This window comes from Chionomys nivalis, chromosome 10 (assembly GCF_950005125.1).
Source record: "Chionomys nivalis chromosome 10, mChiNiv1.1, whole genome shotgun sequence".
Lineage (NCBI taxonomy): Eukaryota > Metazoa > Chordata > Mammalia > Rodentia > Cricetidae > Chionomys > Chionomys nivalis.
In genome coordinates this window covers 37,368,532-37,386,351 of record NC_080095.1, presented here as the reverse complement: position 1 = coordinate 37,386,351, position 17,820 = coordinate 37,368,532, and the positions used below count along the sequence as shown (strand labels likewise).

The 17,820-nt window shown below is 49.1% G+C and overlaps 1 protein-coding gene and 1 pseudogene across 7 annotated transcripts in view; one reads left to right on the top strand and one right to left on the bottom strand.

Moving 5' to 3' along the window:
* Adck1 (aarF domain containing kinase 1) overlaps nt 1–17,820 on the top strand; it is a 99,133-nt gene that overhangs the window by 57,212 nt on the left and 24,101 nt on the right. For all 7 annotated transcript variants that reach the window (XM_057782485.1, XM_057782484.1, XM_057782483.1 and 4 more), the window contains one exon: nt 9,812–9,970. In XM_057782485.1, the coding sequence (XP_057638468.1) occupies nt 9,812–9,970 (159 nt within the window). The remainder of the gene's footprint in view (nt 1–9,811; nt 9,971–17,820) is intronic.
* On the bottom strand, nt 1,324–1,785 carry LOC130882680 (NHP2-like protein 1; annotated as a pseudogene).

Here is a 17,820-nt window from a genome sequence, read left to right as displayed (position 1 = left end):
TGGGAGTTGGTTTTCTCCTCTCAACATGTGGGACCTGGGGATTGAAATGATGTCACTGGGCCCTGGAGCGAGCACCTTTACCTACTGAGCCGTTGTGACACTGGGTCCTGATGCTCTCTCACTTCAGGATCACTAACTCCGTCAGACCTGCTGAGTCTCTTATCCCATGTAAGAGCACACTTACAGCTTTTGGGTTGGGAACACAGGCTATTTTTCTGTATACCCCAGGCCAGGAAAGTTCATATTTTGTCTTTCGCAGTTCATATTCTCTTTGTCACGGTGACTCAACACTGCCTGGGATGAGGGGAGCTGTGCAGATGGGCATATCGTTGGCAGCTTGGCAGGGAGGTCACTGACCCTCCAGCTATTCATGTGTGTGTATGCATGTGTGCTTATCTGTGTTTGTGGTGCATATGTGTGTATGAATGTGTGCTTGTGTGTGGAGGCCAAAGGTCAACATTAGGTGTGTCTTCATCTATAGCTCTGCACATTTTTTCTTTCATTTAAAATGAAATATGAACATAATTCCTTATTAGGATGCTCAAGAGTGAACAACATTATTTCACTCCCTTCATGTGATAGAGAATACACTTGACCTGTGTTGAGGGAGGAAAGGGATAAGGGCTCCCAAAGTGGGGGTCAAACAGCTCCACAAGGAATCCCCATTCAACAAAGGACAGGATGCTCCTGATAGCATCGTCTCTGCTCTAAGTTTCAGCCCCGGTATCCTTTATTCCAACATGAACTATTCTGTCCTTGTCACTCTTCGAGATCCAGGCAGTCAAACTCAGGCCGCCTCTGAGTCTGCAGACCATCCCTTTGAATGGTTACTGCCTTGATACCCTCAGTAGGGAGGGGGGGAGAATAGAAGGTTACACATATCGAAAACACACAAACATTAATAAACGGCACTTGGACATAGGCCTAACATTATCAGACTTCCTCTTCAAATGACGGTGGGCGGGAGGGGCTGCCCCCCAAAGAAAGATCTTCAGTCTTGGTAACATTTATGGTGATCTCATAGGCAAAGGCGTGAGGGACCAGTGTTACTGTCACCTTGTCCTGCACAGAGGGATGAGTTCGCAGGTGAAAGCAGACACTATCTTTGGCTAAGGTGTTCGCTGGTTCTTCCCACCATTGAACTGTGGCATTCTGCCTCTCACCTGCCTTAGATATCATTCCACTTAGATTAAGTGAAATAGATTTAAAAATGGTAGGAGAGGGTGGGGAGATGGGACAGAACAACCCTGTAAGACTATAAAAAATACAAAAACCAGATGTACTACAATACTTATAATAGAAACTGGCTGCAAACAGTACATGCTAACAGACGGTATGATACAGAGTAGGGTGGGAGCAGACAGGAAAGAGCAGAGGCCACAGGCCCACACTTTCAATAGGCTGCTGGATGGACTGGATCTGCTGCTTTAGCCGAGAGCCTTCTCTGATGGTAACAGAATAGGTGATGATGGGTCTGGAGACCCCACAGGCCCGTCCTAGGGCCTGCTAGGAGGTCACAGACACATGGGGGACATCCTTGTCTTCACACAGTGGCGGGAGGTGCAGGATGATCTCCAGGGGCTCAGCGTCTGCTGCTGTCACAGTGAACTCAGAGGTGCCTCTTCTGAGGGTTTTGGCGGCTTCATTGGCTCCTTTCTGAAGCCGCTTGTAGTTACATGACTGCTGAACAAGGTCCAGAAGCTTCTTGGTGAGGTGGGCATCTGTGACGGCATCGGCCTGTGGATTCAGATCAGCCTCATGGCTGCGGTGCACAGGCCTTGCCATGACTGAGAACAGCCCACCTCAGACAGACCGAAACGTTGCACAGAAAGAGGAGCGGAAATCACTTTGTCATTTTTTTTCTTTTTGAAGTAGGGTTTCTCTGTGTAGCTCTAGCTGGCCTGGAACTCGCTCTGTAAACCAGGCTGGCCTCGAACTCATAGATCCGCCTGCCTCTGCTTCCTCAGTGCTGGAATCAGGCACGTACCACCACATCTAGCTCCCACCTTCTCTTTATGAGACAGGGTCTCTCTCTCAGAACACTTGGCTGTTTTGGTTAGGGTGACTGGCTGTCCAGCTACCTCTACACCTGCAGCTCCAGGATTATAGGCATATGTGTTGGGCCCAGCTTTTTTTTTTTTTTTTTTTTTTTTTTTGTAGATGCCAGGGATCCAAACTCAGGTCCTTTTGTTCATTCAGAAAACACTCTATCCACTGGGCCATCTTGCCAGCTCCATAGCTGTAGTGCACTCTTTTCCCTGTGGTCTCGGTAGCTCTGCAGCAGCTGAGTTTTTCATCCATTTAAATCCCTGCACTCCGTGTCTTCCTCACATGGAAAGCGAGCAAGCCCAGAAAACTTGCTGCATGCATGTTTTGAATTCCTTGCTCTGGGCTCTGAGGTGTGGGAACGTAGCTTCAGCCTGCTACCACTTCCCGAAGCTCAGGGAGTCTGTCTAGACAACAAATGGAGTGTCCGTACATGAAGGACAGTATGCTTAACACTCTCCCCACTTCTCTTGTTTTGAGCCTAGGGACAGCTGAAGGTGGTTGAGAAGGCCTGTGGGGTTTGTGAAGCGGAGTCTGTTAGGGTTCAGAATTCATGAGCTGCACAGAACACTTGCTTCAAGTGATCAGGAGCTGCGGAAGAGGACCCCTTCTCTGTGGGGAGGGAGCCCAGGTTGATCTGGGTTCTGTATTGGGAGCTGCTTGCTGTCAGATCCTTGAGTCTCTTGCTGTTGCTCAGTTCACAGTTCTCTCTCTGGAAGACTCTTCCTTCTCGCTGTAACAACTTAGCTGACTCCTCAGTCTTCGGGTCTTATTCTGGTTATCTTCTAGAGAAGTCCTCTACCCATGCCCAGTTCCTTGAGAACCCTTCACAGTGTTTGTAAGGACCAGCCATTGTATTCTTCATCTGTGCTGAGTTGATAAATTCCTAACTGCCCCCATGTCCCTTTATGTCCTGCTGGTGACTTCAGTTGATGGTGGCTCCATCCATTTTGTACTTCCCCTTAGGTCCTCAGTGACAACCACAATGCCCCGCACATGTTAATCACTTAGGATTTTTGTTGTTGTTGTTGTTGTATGTGTAAAAGAATAAAGACTTTTGGTGACTGTGTTGTACTCTGTAAAATGGGGTTGGTACTAGCTCCCCTAGCTAACTTTAAGAGGGAGTGGAGGGTTAGGTAAGAGCACTCTGAGGACACCAAGCACTCTTCAGATGTAACATGTTGCCTGCGGTTGACTTGAAACATCCCGTTCTTGAGAAGTTACGTTGTCCTGATGTTCCCTTGGGCATACCGAGCTTCAGAATCGAGGAAGTGGAAAAGCCTTCTGTGTTTCCATGTGCCAGCTGGCTCTGGAAGACAGGAAGTCCCAGACTTCTAGTCCTGTGTATTGGACCCCCATCTCTGCTCTGTGGAGGGATGGATGCACATGCCTGCTGAGGTGCACCGCGGCTTCAAGAACGGCTCATTGCCTATGCTCTGATCACCCAGGGGACAGCTGTCAGGTTCTACCCTGGCTGGGGAGGGGGGCACGATTTCATAATCTTCTTTATCCAGGATCTCTGGTTCCAGAGACCTCTGTCACTGGCAGAGGTGGATACACGCCATCCCCAAGACTGTGGGAGTTATTACGATGGGGAAGTTGAAGGATTAGATTTATGACAGGCAATGGTGGATTATGAAGAATAATTTATCAAATGTCAGTGCCTGCAACCTCCAATTTACAGAAGGTTTGCTTAAGCTGAGGAGATCTGATTGGACGGCCCCTCCCCCCACCGCTAATGAGTGACAGCTCTAATGGGCTGGCGTTGCAGGCTGGCCAGCCACACTGGGTGTTTATCTGCCTTTTATTAATCATTATTAACAAAAAATTCCCTAGAGTTCCTCCAGCCACAGTTCTCAAGCTACCCAGGGCCAAGGAGGCTCCCTTGGCTACCATGAAGGCACCTTGGTCACTTTTGGAGGTGTTTCAGCTCCCATGGTCCCAGGTTCCTTTTCCATGATGGGTATAGGGAACCTCATCTCTGCTCTAGCCATTCCCTATAGAAAGAACGTAACTGACTGAGCAAGTCCTGAGTCATGCACTTGGGATACAGTGCTGTGTAAAACCAGAAGCCTCTAGTTCGGGGGGGGGGGGAACTGAGGAAATAGAGGAGGTGAACGTGCAGCCATGGCACCGTTCTCAAGGAGGGCCCAGGAGGATGTGTTCAGGAGAAGCCGTTGAGTGGGTGACAGTGAGGCAGTGTGTGAGGGAAGGTGAGCCTTCCAGGTGGAGGGGCTAGGGAGGAGTCTGGAGTCTAAGGAAGCCTTCTGGTTGGGACGGAGGGAGGAGGTCGGAAAAGAGAAGCAGATAGGCCCCAGCCCTGGTGGGCCTGCTAGGGATTCAGACCATAGGTATCTGGTGAGGTGATTTAAACAGAGAGACATGACACAATCCAGTTGTGTGTGTGGTAGAGGATAGACTGGAGGAGCTAGGATCTAACTGGATGAGTTGGTTAGGAGGCCAGTGTAGTCTCTGGGGAAGTGAAGACAGTGGTTTATATCATGACAGAGTTGCTCTGTTGGCAGTGGCTGCCTGGAGCCCTGCGTTGTGAGAGCTTGTAAGGCATCGTAGGGCTACAGTAGCACCAAATGCTGCATGGATTAGTGATGTCTGGCATGGTGTGGCTGGATGCATCGCTTGGCTATCGCTGCGGAAAAAGTTAGCCTCTAACCCCGTGGCTTAAAACAAGGAGCATTTTACTTAAAGTTTCTGTGTGTCTTGTGGGTCAGGAGTTCAGGAGTAGCTTACTGGATGATTCCGGACTGAGGTTGTTAAGGTTCTCCACAGAGACAGAACCAATTGGGCAGATTTCAATAGAGGTAAACGTTCAAGGGAAAACTCCTCCGGGGAACCGCTCATGCAGTTGCGGAGGATGAGAACTCTGTGACCGGCTGGCTAGAAGACGGAGACCTGAGCTAGGATTCTGAAGTCAAAAAGCCTCAGAGCTGGAGAACCATTGGCTGTTTGCCATCTGTGGCCAAAGGCCTGGTAACCCAGGAGTGGGACTTGGGGAGACTTCTGGAGGAAGTACTGGGGTCCTCATGATCCTAATGTATGAGGCCTGAGGAGAACATGGCCCCAACTCCAGAAGGGAGGAGGAAAAATCTCTTTCTGTCTGAATCCTCAGCCAAATGGATGGCACCAAGTTGGAGTTCAGATCTTCTCATTCTCCTGACCCCCAGGTCTCCCTTCTCTGCAAACACCCTCCCAGACACAGCCAGAGGACATTTTGCCAGGTCTTTCTGCGGGACTTAATCCAGTCAAACTGGCATTTGACACTAGTAATCACGTTCAGGGTTTCTCACGTGGCTCATGTCATGTCTGGGACCAGAAAGTTTGTGTCTGGGGTTTGTCTGTGCAGAAAGCCTGGCCCCTTAGCATAGGTATGACCTGTGGTAGGACATCTGTTCCCTCCCCCAACCAAAACCAAAACAAAACAAAACTCCAAGAGAGGAAATGGGAGGGAGGAGAGACTGACTGGAGGCCTGTGTAACTTAGGAACGGGTCATGAATTCCAGTTCACACTTAAGAGAAGGGGAATAGACTTCTTAAGAGGGGGAACATTTAAAAACTCAGAACATATTTTAGATCCACCACAGGGGGAATGAGAATGCCCCCACTGTCATTCATTTGCTATCCCGGCCAAATGTGACCTTCGAAGGCAAAGGCATGGCCGTGAAGGTGGGGATGGGGGAACCAGAGCGTGTTCCAGAGGGAGAGCAGGAATTACACAGACTGCATCAGCGGTAATGGAATGGTGTGCCTCGGGCAGGTCAGTGGGACTGAGAGAAGCAGAGGTGGGGGGTGGGTTCCAGGTAGAGGTGCTGGAAGATGACCGGGGTATTGTTTGTTCAAGGCATTTTCTTGAGTCCTGGCTGGCTGAAATTGTCCTGATTGCCTTAGGCTGAGGTTCCTTCTAGCTACTCTGTTAGCATGGACTGAGACTTTGCCTAGCAGACTTGAATGAATGGCAGCTGGAGCCCAGCCAGGTATGGGGTGGGTCAGCTCCACAAGAGAGAGCCAGATGTTCTTGGTTGCTGATGCCATGGTAACCTGCTTCCCCCGCCCACCAACAACCCTGCTGCATTAGTCTGTGTTAGGTGCCCAGGGCATCGTCCCAGCTCTTAAAGAGCTGTCTGGCTTGGCATTTAGGTCTGCTTGAGACAGGCTCCTATCTTCACCTGGAGCCAGGCTGTCCAGGGCCTGGGAGATGCTTTCTATGCCTAGGATGATGGCATTTCTGAAGCTAAAATTGACCTGATGTGAATGAGTATGGGGACCATGGGATGGGATATTTGATGTTGGGCCTTACTAGAAAGTCGCCTTCCACTCTGCCCTAACCTGTGACCTTGAGCCAGTGGCCATGAAGGGCTTCAGACTGGCCAGGCTTCCAGTAGTGATGTGCCTGCCTAAGACACAGAGTTGAAGTAGAACTCCTTAGCTCCTCCAGGGTACCCTGACTTGTCATCTTATTTTGGGTCAAATGAGGTTCCTGGCCAGTACTTAGCCACTCCTTGTGGTATTTTGGAAAAGATGCCTACAGGCCCTGCTTTCTGGGAACCTGCAGGCCTGACTTATGCCTGTCCAGGCACAGTGTCACTTGGTCTTCAGGACCTGAGACCCCTTCTCCTCAAGACAGACAACTGATAACTGAATGCCCAGGGAGAATGCTAATCTTTTTGCCTGGTCAGTGATTTTCCTCCTAAAAGACCACCCCCCTTTACATTCATGTTCTGTCCTTCTGCCTGTTTCTCTCCACACAGAACGGGAGCAACTTTTTCCCTGATAATTTTTTTTTTCTAGATGACCGTATCATCAATATGTTTGAATCTCAGACTGATAGTAGTTAAAAAGCACACAGCTAGTCATTTTGAAATTCAGCTGTTTTACTTAATTGATTTTGCCCGGGGGGGGGGGGGAGAGAAAGAGAGAGAGGAACAGGGAAGCAAGCCGTAGAAGGAGGACAAGGTTCCACGAGGAACTGGAGGCAGCCAAGGGCCCTGCTTGACTCTAATTGCTGAAGATGCTGCCGTTTGTTTCTGCTAATGGTTTTCTGCCGAGAGGGCTAGGGAATGAGGCAGGGCCTTGGCGATTGGAGGGGAGGGGCAGCATTTGTTTCAGCTGCACGGGGGGTATAATTCTGCTTTCGGGACAGGGTCTATTTTTCCTTACTATCTATCAGCATAAAGTACTTTCACTGAACACTTTGAATTAAGGTTTCATTTAGAGATACTTTATTCATATTTAATTACAGGCTGCAGCACCAATCTTTAATTACCTTTTTTATAAGTCAGCTAGGAGCATCCAGTAGCGATCAATTATTGTGTATGTGTGTATGTGTTTGCGTGAGCATGGGAAGGTGGAGGAAAAGTGCTGGTTAGAGAAGGAAAGATGGCTGCAGAGATGCTGGGGCTTGGGGGGTGGTGGGACAGGGGTTTGCCCGACAGATGCCTCTTGGCACCCTTTCTATGACTCCTTTGCTTCTGCTGGTGAAACTGAGAGTTTGGTTAACCCCTTCCTGCTAGGGCTGTTTAAATGCCGAGTTAGCAGCTGTGATTAGGGGGCTTCCTCCTTCCCTGGATGGAGACAGGAGGTTTCGGGGGCAGGCCCTTCCTGTCCCTGGGTGAAATGGCAAGCCTGGCTTCCTCTCATTCTGGAGATTAGGATCTACTTGCCTCAGCCCTTTCCTTCCTCCACTTCCCGGTGGGGAGCTCTTGGCAGCTGTTCCTGTCACACAGCCCTAGAGATGCCATGTCACTCTTTGGTTGCAGTGACTCTGCAGTGTCCCCACAATGACACAGGCTTAAAATTCGTTGTCCTTCTCCGAGAAGGAGGTGACACATTCCCTGGACCAGGCAAGGGCCACAGGAAGACTGGGCAAGGTTCACAGTTCTGCCCTGAGAAATGGTCTCCTTGGGGGTCCTCTGGGCATTGCTAGTCTCCACAGGGATCGGTGTGGATCTCATTATGCAGTAGCAGAATCTCTGCTTTTACTGAGCCTGAGTCCTTCTTCCAATCAGGGGGCAGGGAGGGGCTGAAACCCACACTTTCCATGCCTCTAAGAGACCCTGGGCCTGGGTCTCCCTCGGTCACCTCATTGGGTGCCTGATGGTGTTAGTTAGAGCTTCTTCAGTTGTCTCTGTTACAAAGCTTTGCTCAAATTGACTTAGGCAAGCAAGCAGGCAAACAGGCAAAAAGCAAACAATCAGAAAAGGAATTGTAGGCGAGGTATTGAGGAATGGCTAGATGAGTTAGCCACTCAACAGGTACTTGTCTGACTCTAGCTAGTTCCATCCCTGTACAAATTACAGAGGTATAGCAGTGGCCAGCGTAGCACCCCCCAGCCCCACACCCATTCACATGGCATCTGGGGCAGGTGACTTTGGCGTTCTCCCATCCCAAGAGCAAGTCCATGATGATAGTTCTTGTGCCGAGGGAGCCAGAGCAAGTGAGTAGACAGCATAAGAGACTTGCCCTCAGGAAGCCTAGCACTCACAGAGGAGGGAAAGGCAAGTGTGTTGTTGGGGGAACAAGGAGATTAGACACCGTCCTGGTATCTAATCCACTCACTGGAGTCTCCTGACCAACGTTTGAGACCCTTCCCTGATGCCTGGGTCTTGTTCTCTGCAGAATGTTGGTAAATGTAATGACATTTAGTGGGAGGTGCAGGAATGGTGGCAGGGAGCTGGGAGCCATTTGTGATGTGAGAATAACAGGGAGTCCAGCAAACAGAATTGGGATGGTAGCTGGGTGACATTTGGCACCTCAGGTTTGAGGAGAGAAAGGGGCAGTGCTGAAGGACAGGACAAAATGGTTGCAAGTGGGGGCAAAGGCAGGAAAGGGGTGGGAAAGAGGACTGAATTGACCTTGAATGGGGAGCAGGGAAGCAGAGGCATGTGATTAAATATAGTAAATAGATTGGTGTGTATTTGTCTGCAAAAATGGAACTCTAAGGCTGCACTTGGGCTTGAACCACAGCCTTTGCCCATCTTTAGAAAAGTTCCTGGTGGCGGGGCTCTCTTTCCATCTAGTAGGATATTTGTATTTGGACCACGTAGTGGTGACCAACTAGTCAGAAAGAACCAATGTGGCATTTCTAAAAGAGACAGAAGTGGGGAAGAAAGCAAGAGAAGATGCAAGAGTCAGGGTGCACTTCCTACTTCATGCCGAGAGAAACTGAGGCACAGAAGAGGCAAGGGAACTCCCAGAGACTCACTTTAGGTCTCTGGCAACCGTAGGATCCTGCTAGGGTGTGGCCAGGCCAGCAGTGGCTCAGAAACCCGTATCGAGGCCACTGCTCAGGTAAAGGTAACTGGTAGCTGTGACTCGAAGCCTCCAGCTTAAAGAGCCTTGAGCTGTCTAGGTTGGCAGGATTGGAATGTCTTCCATCTGGCCTGTCAGGATGCTCTGGCTCTAGTTCTATGAACTTGTCATGATCTGTGCGTGAAGGGTCAGCCGACTCAGTGGTGGATCATTAAATGGGCAGATGGTGCACAGTCTTTCTGGCCTTTGACGGGGGTTACAGGGCTCCTGTGCTCCTGTGCAGACATGCCCTCCAGGTGTGTCTTCTGTCCTGTCTTATCCATGTGTTTGGTGTGAATTCTGACCATAGCAAAAGGGCCATGTGGGACCCACACAACCGATGAAGCAGTAGATCTGCTGTGGGACGCTGGACAGCTCCGGGGCATCATCTCTCCGCCTCACCCTCTCACCAGGTTAGGCCGCCTTCCTCTCAGTCACTCTCTTCTCTTTCCCCTCCTGGCAGATCCATGATTTGTTCCTGAGCTTCGATGATACCCCCCTGGGGGCAGCCTCCCTGGCCCAGGTCCACAAGGCAGTGCTGCATGACGGTCGGACTGTGGCCGTGAAGGTCCAGCACCCGAAGGTTCAGGCACAAAGCTCCAAGGACATTCTCCTGATGGAGGTAGGTGCTTCCCCCTTTCTCTCTCGTTTTCTCCTCAGGAGCCAGACAGCCTCCCAGATACTTACTCAGGCTGGTGGGTGGACTGTGGCCCTCTGAGGAGCAGAGTGGGAGAGGAGAGCTGAGGCACGACAAAGGCTGTGTCATAACAACTTGGAATCACACCCTGGTAAGGCTGGTCAGTTCTTGATTTGTCCTGAAATACTCTGGGATATGTATCGGAACATGATGAGAGGCTGATGGGGCCGAGCTGATTCAGGTCCTGAAGGGGACCTGAGTCACAGGGAGGCCTCCAGTGAGGTGCAGTAGACATGAAAGGACCCAAAGGCAGTCTCCTCAGGGGTAGACAGAGATGCATCATAATGTAATAGATTATAGCTTAAGAACGTACGTGATAAGCCAAGCACAGAAAAATGATGTGCAGATCACATAGAAATAGTTATGCAGATGACTCATTTGCTTCTATGACGTTTGTTTTGAATTAGCAAACTTAACATTCTTGCAAACGGCCCTAAGGAGGTTCCAAAAGGGCCTGTGTACTCCTGGAATCTTCTATATGTGTGTCCAGCAAGGGAGGGAACGTATGTGCTCCTATTATTGGAGAAGAAGCCAATACTCATACATGGAGGTCAACAGTCTGTTGATCCCACATGTCCCTCTCCTTCCTAGTCTCTCTTCCTTTCCTTCTTAATCTGGACTCAACCAAGGTCTCTTCTCACTTGCTAATGAAGGCATGTGAGTAAGTGAGCTCTGTCCCTACCCTCCTGTTTAGTAAGGAGACAGGTATGTAAACAAACACTCATCAAGTAGGAACCTGAGCTCTCAACCGCGGGAAGGCACTATGTCAGGTTGCGTGATGTTGACAAGGGGGCTTCCCTGCAAGGTTAATGTCCTTGCAGACTCGAAGGACTCATGACACTGCTGGCCAGTGCAAGGATAGCCCCACATGTGGGAGGGCCCTGAGGCTAATAAGAGCAGAAGGAGCTTGGAGAATTCCACTAACTCAGATGGTGGGAGGGGTTGGAAGTGAGGCTGGGAGGATAAGCGGGGCAGGAGAGGACCCTTATCCCAGGCTCAGGTGTAGAACACTGGCCGTAGTCAACAATGAAGTACTTGTGGTTCTGACAACATGTTCAGTATTCAGTGGGGGAACCATTTAGAATTCTAGTCAGGGGACTGTCGTGATCAGATAGCACTGGAAATAAAAGTGTGTGGGCAGTCAGGAGAATGCGTTGGGAAAGCACAAAGTCTGGATAGTCCGAATAATTGAAGGGCTGCTGTGTTGGTGTGAGAGAATAAGGTATGAAGCAAGACAGTGTCACGGGGGTAGAGGAGGAGTCATCCGGACTTTGTGGCTAGCTCTTTGTGGGGAGGGGCCAAGGAGGAGGTAGAAGTTCTTAGGTTTCTGGTGTAAGATGACTCAGTGGTTAAGAGCACTGCCTGCCCTTCCAAAGGTCCTGAGTTTAGTTCCCAGCAACCATATGGTAGCTCACAACCATCTGTAATGATGTCTGGTGCCCTTTGGAGGAAGAGACATGGTCAGTCGTCCTCATCAACTTAGACCATGAAACCCAGTATGGACAAGTTCAACAGAACCACCATATACGGGCTGCCTATGCATGCTTCAGAAAAAAAACAAAACAAAACAAAACCAAAAAACAAGCCAAAACAAAACAGAACAAAAGAAAACAAACAAGCAAAAAACTTTGCCTACATATCAACTAGAGTCTAGTCGAGGGAAAAGAAATTGCTCTAGGTTAGGAAAGTATTGAGCATCTGAGGTTCCAGAGGCATATTGGAATGGGAACATTGTTGTAGCCATTTTGGAAAGTAGAGTTTTCCAGAATTGCTTAGCATTGCCAAGTGGAAGACCAAATCAGGAAGGCACTGAAAAGGGTATTTGGGGTTGGAGGATCCTAGAGGTGTTAGGAAGAGCAGCTATGAAGGTGTGAAGGAGAGAACTGAGACCCAAGAAAGTGAGGCACAGTATACAATTGTCTCGTCCAGTGCGAGGCTGGGGAGAGTTAGTCCAAACTGTAGACTTCAGTGCTCCTGAGATACAGGGAGGCCTTAGCTGAATGGGAAGGGATATGGGAGACTCAGCAGAGAGACACAATCGAGAAGTCAAGTCAGAGGAGAGTGCTCAGGAGATTGGGCACTGAGAACACAAACACATTGGCTTTTGATGAGTCTTTGCTTTGTAAGTAGAAGGCAGTGAGGCTGCGTATAAATGAGTGTGTGGGGCCCTGGGGAGAGGAGGGGAGGTGGGCAGCAGAGTGTGTACCAGGCTGATAGCCTCTATTTTTTCTCTGCTGTAGGAGGCCAGACCATCTGCCAAGAGTGAGAGGGTAGGAGGTGGCACTGGAGGCTCGAGGGGGTGAAGGTTTGGAATAGCTGCTGCATGTCTTTCGGAGGGAGTAGATGGGCTGAGGGACCAGGACCACTGAGTGGCCTTGGTCCCATGCTGCAGGCCTAAGGTTTTAGAGAATCTCTTGGTGACTTAAGACATGATCATAAGCAGGAGGGAACAGAAGCCAGGGAGGATCCATGGGTTTCTGATGGTTCTAGAGTCAGGCAAGAGCCTACCTTTGCCCAGCCTAGGTATCATAGCCCCAAGGGTCAGGAGGAGAGCTGTCACTTTGCTCTGTTCAGATTCTCGCTGACTCCTTAAGGAATGGTGGCTGTAGAGTCAATGGTGTTAAGAATAGTAGTAAAAGTTTGACATCTTCCTTCCTGAGGATGCTTTTGTTGGGATGGATGCCTGGCAGGTCCTCTGCAGAGCACACAACGTCCTCTTGGTAGTGACTGGGAGGGTTAGGGTTGGGAGCACAGGAGGACCTGATGCTGCTACCCACACAGCCACCAGCAGGAGCAGGACCCGGCTGGGTCTTTGGTGGGAAAGTTCTGTCATAGTTACCATTCTCCACCAGGAAACCCAATTAGAAAACTTTGGTTGTTTGACATCTGAAATCAGTTTTTCTTCCAAAGTCCAGATGTAAGTGGTATCTTTATTTTAGGAATGACAACCCTAGGAAGGTGCGCAAGTCTTCATGGCAGGAGAAAAATGGTCTATTTCTAGGGGATGCTAAGGCCACCTTAGGTACCAGAAGCTTGTGGGCAGGCGTAGGTGCCTGGCTTTTCTACATAGATTGCTGGGCTTCATTCTGCACCAATTCCAGGTATCGGGTGCCTTCAGGCTTGCCACTTGCTGTTGGAAGGGCAATCTGATTAAAGTAATTCCTACTAAAAGGAGAAGGACTAATCATCTTAGCCTCTGAATATTTGCTTTTTTAGGAAGGCAAATCTGAACACATATCTCATGTAAAGATGGAGGGCACAGTGGCTTCCTGGATTGAGAGTCTTGAGAGTGAAGAGGTGAAGACTACAGGCTGTCCCAGCTAGGATGCTTTTGGCTACAATTATTAGAGTGTCCATAGAGAAACGAGGCAGACGGGATACCCATACTCTGTCACATGGGGAGGCACCTGTACCAGCTGTCCCAAGGTTGGTTAACCTGACACCTCATTGTTCTTCCCATCTGTAGTTGGCCATTGGCTTCCTCAGCTTCCTGGCTTGTCCTAACAGTTCCTCACATGCCCCCAAATAGCTGCACAGCTCTGGTATCACTCAGATGCTAAAGATGGTTGCTTTCTCCCTTATATTCTTGCCCTGTCCCCACCCCCAAAAGGAGGCCCTAGGAGTCTCTTCATTTGTTGTTGCTTGAAGTAATAATACCATGACTGTTCTGGCAAGAAGAATGAATCCCCTTGAATGGCACAGGCCCGTCCAGCATCACCTTCTCAGTGAAGCCTGTCTTCCCTGATTGACAGGAGGATGCCCTAGTATCATCTTAGCCAGAAAGGTGTTTGGGGGAGTTGGCGCCTGGGTTGGTCCCTAGAATATGTGCCACCCTAGGGTCTGGTGTTTTCTGCAAACCAGGCCATACCCTTGGGGATGGGGGACTGTCTCTGGGACAGAGCGTAGCGAGATGACAGAGAGAGAGAAGTCACTCAAAGCCCAGCGCCTGACAAGTCTGATGACTCCAGTGACTTTGTGCAGACAAGAGAGGCTCAGCCAGGGACGCGTTTCAGCTTTGTCATTATCACCCGCTACTGTCCCTTGAGCAGTCGGGGTAACTCTACTTCCAGATGCACCGCTGGTGACGCTTATTGATTTGTGTGACTGCTCAGAGCCAGACTAATTGGGCCCCGAGATTGGAACAGTGATTCAGCAGGAAGGACCGAGGGGACGGGCACCATCTTTCCACCTGCGGGCCAGCGCTGCAGTTCTCTCCTGCCCAAGGTGGTGGGAGCTCAGCTGGCCATATGCACTGCCGTGGTCATTGCTGGAGCAGGGTGGGACTTGGTGGCCTCTAAGCTGCTGGTGGTGACATCCCCAGTTCCCACAGCACCACCCTATGTCACCCCCACACCCCTGTTGCCTATAGAACTTCTGAAGCTGGTGGAGAACCTTGCTTTGTCACCCCCAAGGATCTAAATCATGGCTGATGCCAGGCCATGCATGTGCCACGGCCCCCGAGTGGTCTGATGCGTTGAGGCAGAGCTTTCCGGCCTGAGTGCCAGTGTCTGGTCTATTGCTTGATGTCACTTGGCCTTTCATAAGGGTCTTATAAAGAAACGACTGGTAACTTTTTAAGTAGCATTTCCACAGTGTCTGTCTTCTTGTTTCTTTTCTAAATGGGTGGATTGAACAGTGGGTGGCTAGGTAATTCCTGGATTGGCACAGAATCCAACAGCCAATTTTAGTTAAAAGAAACAGATACATAAATATGCAGGAATGTAAGCTATCCCATGGGCAACTGTGTTCACTCTGTTCTTTTATGCTCTGAAAGGCATGCGCTTTAATAACTCACCTGGAGAAAGATGAACCCAGCCAGTGGCAGGTGTTTACATGGCCCCGAGCTGACCATCCGTCCTGTAGCACCCATCTTTACCAGCGCGGATCAGTGTGGGCCTGTCTCTGTGTGCTGCTTTCCACGGAGTGGTGTTTATCTTACAGTGCCCGATAGCAGTAACCTCCGCTGTGCTTTGCTGATTGCACAGCTTGCTCTGCACCTTCCCCAAGCTTCCTCTTTGTATCAGCTCACGCTGTCTTGTAGGAGACAGGACTGACTCCAGGAAGGACGGAGGAAAACCTGGGTCCAGATTCAGGCGGGGCGGATAGAAACTGTTCCAGGGGTGCTCAGGGTGCCCAGAAAGTGGGCAGGATGGTGGAATGAGCGTGTCTGCAAAGTTCCTGGAGCATGCAGCTGGCACACTATGGGTACTAAGTGACGAGTGTTTTCTTTCTTTCTTTTTTCAATTACAAATAAATGTCACTGTGGCTGGGCATGGTGGTGCACAACTTTGATTCTAGTACTCGGGAGGCAGAGGTAGGAGGATTTCTGTGAGTTTGAGACTAACAAGGTCTACATAGCTAGCTCTAGTATATCCAGGGCTACCTTGGATTAAGAGGTCTTGTTTTTAAAAACAAACAAATAAATACCATCACTTGTTTTCAAACTTCCACATTATTCTAATTTTCCATTGTATTATTGTATGTCTCACAACTGATTTTTCTCTACTGTGAGGCAAATTACTATATGGGAAAATAATTTCATTATCTTTAGTTTCTTTTCTTTTTTAATAGAGATTCTCAGTTTGTAGCCCAGGCTGTTTGTGAACTCAGCGTAGTCCGGCCTCAGCCGCTCCCGTGCTGGCATCACCAGGCATGGACCACAGTGCCTTGCTCTGTTTTGACTACTGCACCTTGAGGGAGGCATTAGTTGCTCACTGTTCCTTGATTCCAGATTTGGAAGCGAATTCTCTGTTAGAGCTCAGAGGTAACCCTGTTCCCACCCAGATCTCCAAAAACGAAACCTCGCCCCTTCCCATCACTCAACCGTGCATGCAATTGTCTGGAGGGGAAGATGGATACCCTGAAATGTTCCCGTGTTCGTTTGCTTTTCCGTTTCTCCGTTCGTGTGAGTGCCCAGTAGACATCTGCAAGGGCTGAGTAAGTGCTGGCTGCTGGTGCGAACACTGGCTGCTGGGAGGGTTTTATGGAGGAAGTGCATTTTGGGGAACAATTTTAAAAAGGCAAACAGAAGACAACACCTGCTTTATTTTAGTCGGTTGCATCTGTTGTCAGAAAGAAACCAAAATGAATCTCCTTAGGTTGGGCTCCTAGATGGGTGTGCAGTGAACAGAGAAGGGGAAGCGGGCGTTCTTGACTCTTGTAAACCGTGAGAAGAGAGAACAGCAGCTAACCCTCTCGAACCCATGACCCTCCCTTCTTCTGCTTCACCCCGTGGGGCAAAACTGCGCATATCCTGGGCCTCATAACTGACATCAGGATTTCAGGTTGGCCACCTCACATAGGGGGCTGGTGACCTGCGGTAACCGCGAGACGGACGACTTCTCTAACAGGTCTCTTGTTTAAAAAAAACAGTATGTGCGCCAGGAGGTGGTGGCGCACGCCTTTAATCCCAGCACTTGGGAGGCAAAGGCAGGCGGATCTCTGTGAGTTCGAGGCCAGCCTGGTCTACAAGAGCTAGTTCCAGGACAGGCTCCAAAGCTGCAGAGAAACCCTGTCTGGAAAAACAAAACAAAACAAAACAAAACAAAACAAAAAAAAGGTATGGGTATGGGGTATGTGTGTATGTATGTGTATGTGTGTGTGTATGTATATGTGTGTGTGTGTGTATGCTCCTGTCTTAGGATTTTTTATTGCCGTGAAGAGACACCATGAGCACAGCAACTCTTATAAAGAAAACATTTAATTGTGGTGCCTCCCTTACAGTTCAGAAGTTTAGTCCATTATCATCATAGTGGGGAACATGGCAACATGCATGGTATTATACAAGAAGCTGAGAGTCCTACATCTTGCAGGCAACAGGAAGTTGATTGAGTGTCACACTGGTATCCTGAGCATAGGAAACCTCAAAGCCTGCCCCAGCGGTGACACACTTCCTCCAAAAAGGCTGCTTGTGTGTGTACGTATGGTCTGCATGTATGCGTGTGTGCATGTGCGTGTGCGTGTGTGTGTGTGTGTGTGTGTGTGTGTGTGTGTGTGTGAATACGGGTGCCTGAGTGCCATGGCATTGCGTGGAAGTCAGAAGACACTCTTGGGTCAGGTTCTTCCCTTCTACTCTGGGTTTTGGGGATTGAACTTAAATCCTCAGGATTGTACAGCTGAGTTTACTTACTGGCCTGCAAACCTCTCAATTTAAAGGACAGAGTCTCCCTTTATCCAGTTTGATTTTTCACGGTTTTCAGGTATCTGTGGCTTGGTTACCCACAGCCAACCACAGTCTATACGGCACAAGAAGGTATTTTGAGACTGCGTCTGTATAACTTTTATTTCAGTATATTATCATAATTACTTATTTTCCTTATTCTCTTGCTATGCCTCAGTATGAGTTATAAGCCTTCATGCATAGGAAAGAATAGTAAACAAAGGACTTGGTGCTGTCTGTAGTTTTGGATGTCCTCAGGATTCTTGTTTTCTCCCCTGGAAAGAGGGCCTGTGTAGCCACTGAGGGACCCACCACCCATAGAATGAGACCCAGTTCTGTGAGTCCTGTGAAGATTTGGGTTATGAACTAACGTACTAATTAGTTATTAGCAATGAATATTGATAAAGTGTCTGCCTTTGTGATGAATGGCGTAGAGTACTAATGGTGACCAATAGCATTAGGAATGACTAATTATATGAATGGTTAGTGATGGAAAAACCTTTAAAATGCCTTTCAGAATGCTTGGATATTAAGAATAATTAAAATTTTCATAAATAGCACAAACACACAAAAAGCAGTGAGTAATGGCTGCTTGGTCAACAGCTTCCCCCAGTGT